General features: G+C 47.3%; 1 protein-coding gene across 2 annotated transcripts in view; it reads right to left on the bottom strand.

Annotated features, from left to right (window-relative positions):
* LOC119586716 overlaps window positions 1-419 on the bottom strand; it is a 5,713-nt gene that overhangs the window by 922 nt on the left and 4,372 nt on the right. The window contains exon 3 of one of the 2 annotated variants that reach the window (XM_037935446.1): window positions 82-363. In XM_037935446.1, coding sequence (XP_037791374.1) covers window positions 82-363 — 282 coding nt within the window. The remainder of the gene's footprint in view (window positions 1-81; window positions 364-419) is intronic. The other variant, XM_037935447.1, reaches the window with a different exon arrangement.

Raw genomic sequence — 419 nt, 5'->3', positions numbered from 1 at the left:
GCAGACTGTATATTGGTGAAAATACAACGGTAAATAAATGAACAGATTTCGTTATGACAAATAAAGTATGTTTTCACTTACTGCAACCCCTTCCTCCCTCACCAGCTGTGTTATCATTCCAATAGTATGTTCCTTCATTGCTCTTATTCTCCCTTATCGGCACCCACATGTTCGAGTACCCTGCCTTCTGAAAAATGCTAATCATTAACTGCCAGTCGCTCATAGTCTTGGCCATGAACACTTTTCCCCAGCGGGCTTGGCACTGACTTGGCCAGCTGTAGAAACTTATCGGACCCGAGCTCAGGGGTGGGTAGTACAGAAGTGTGCCGTTCTCGTCTTTGTAGTCGAGGTCCTGGTATATGCCTGCGAGAGATGAAGAGTTGGGTGAGAGGGTGTGGGAGGGAGAGAGTGGGAGAACG

The sequence above is a fragment of the Penaeus monodon genome, chromosome 21, assembly GCF_015228065.2.
Source record: "Penaeus monodon isolate SGIC_2016 chromosome 21, NSTDA_Pmon_1, whole genome shotgun sequence".
NCBI lineage: Eukaryota > Metazoa > Arthropoda > Malacostraca > Decapoda > Penaeidae > Penaeus > Penaeus monodon.
The sequence above is the reverse complement of the archived record's forward strand: the minus strand, read 5'-3'. Positions and strand labels throughout refer to the sequence as shown.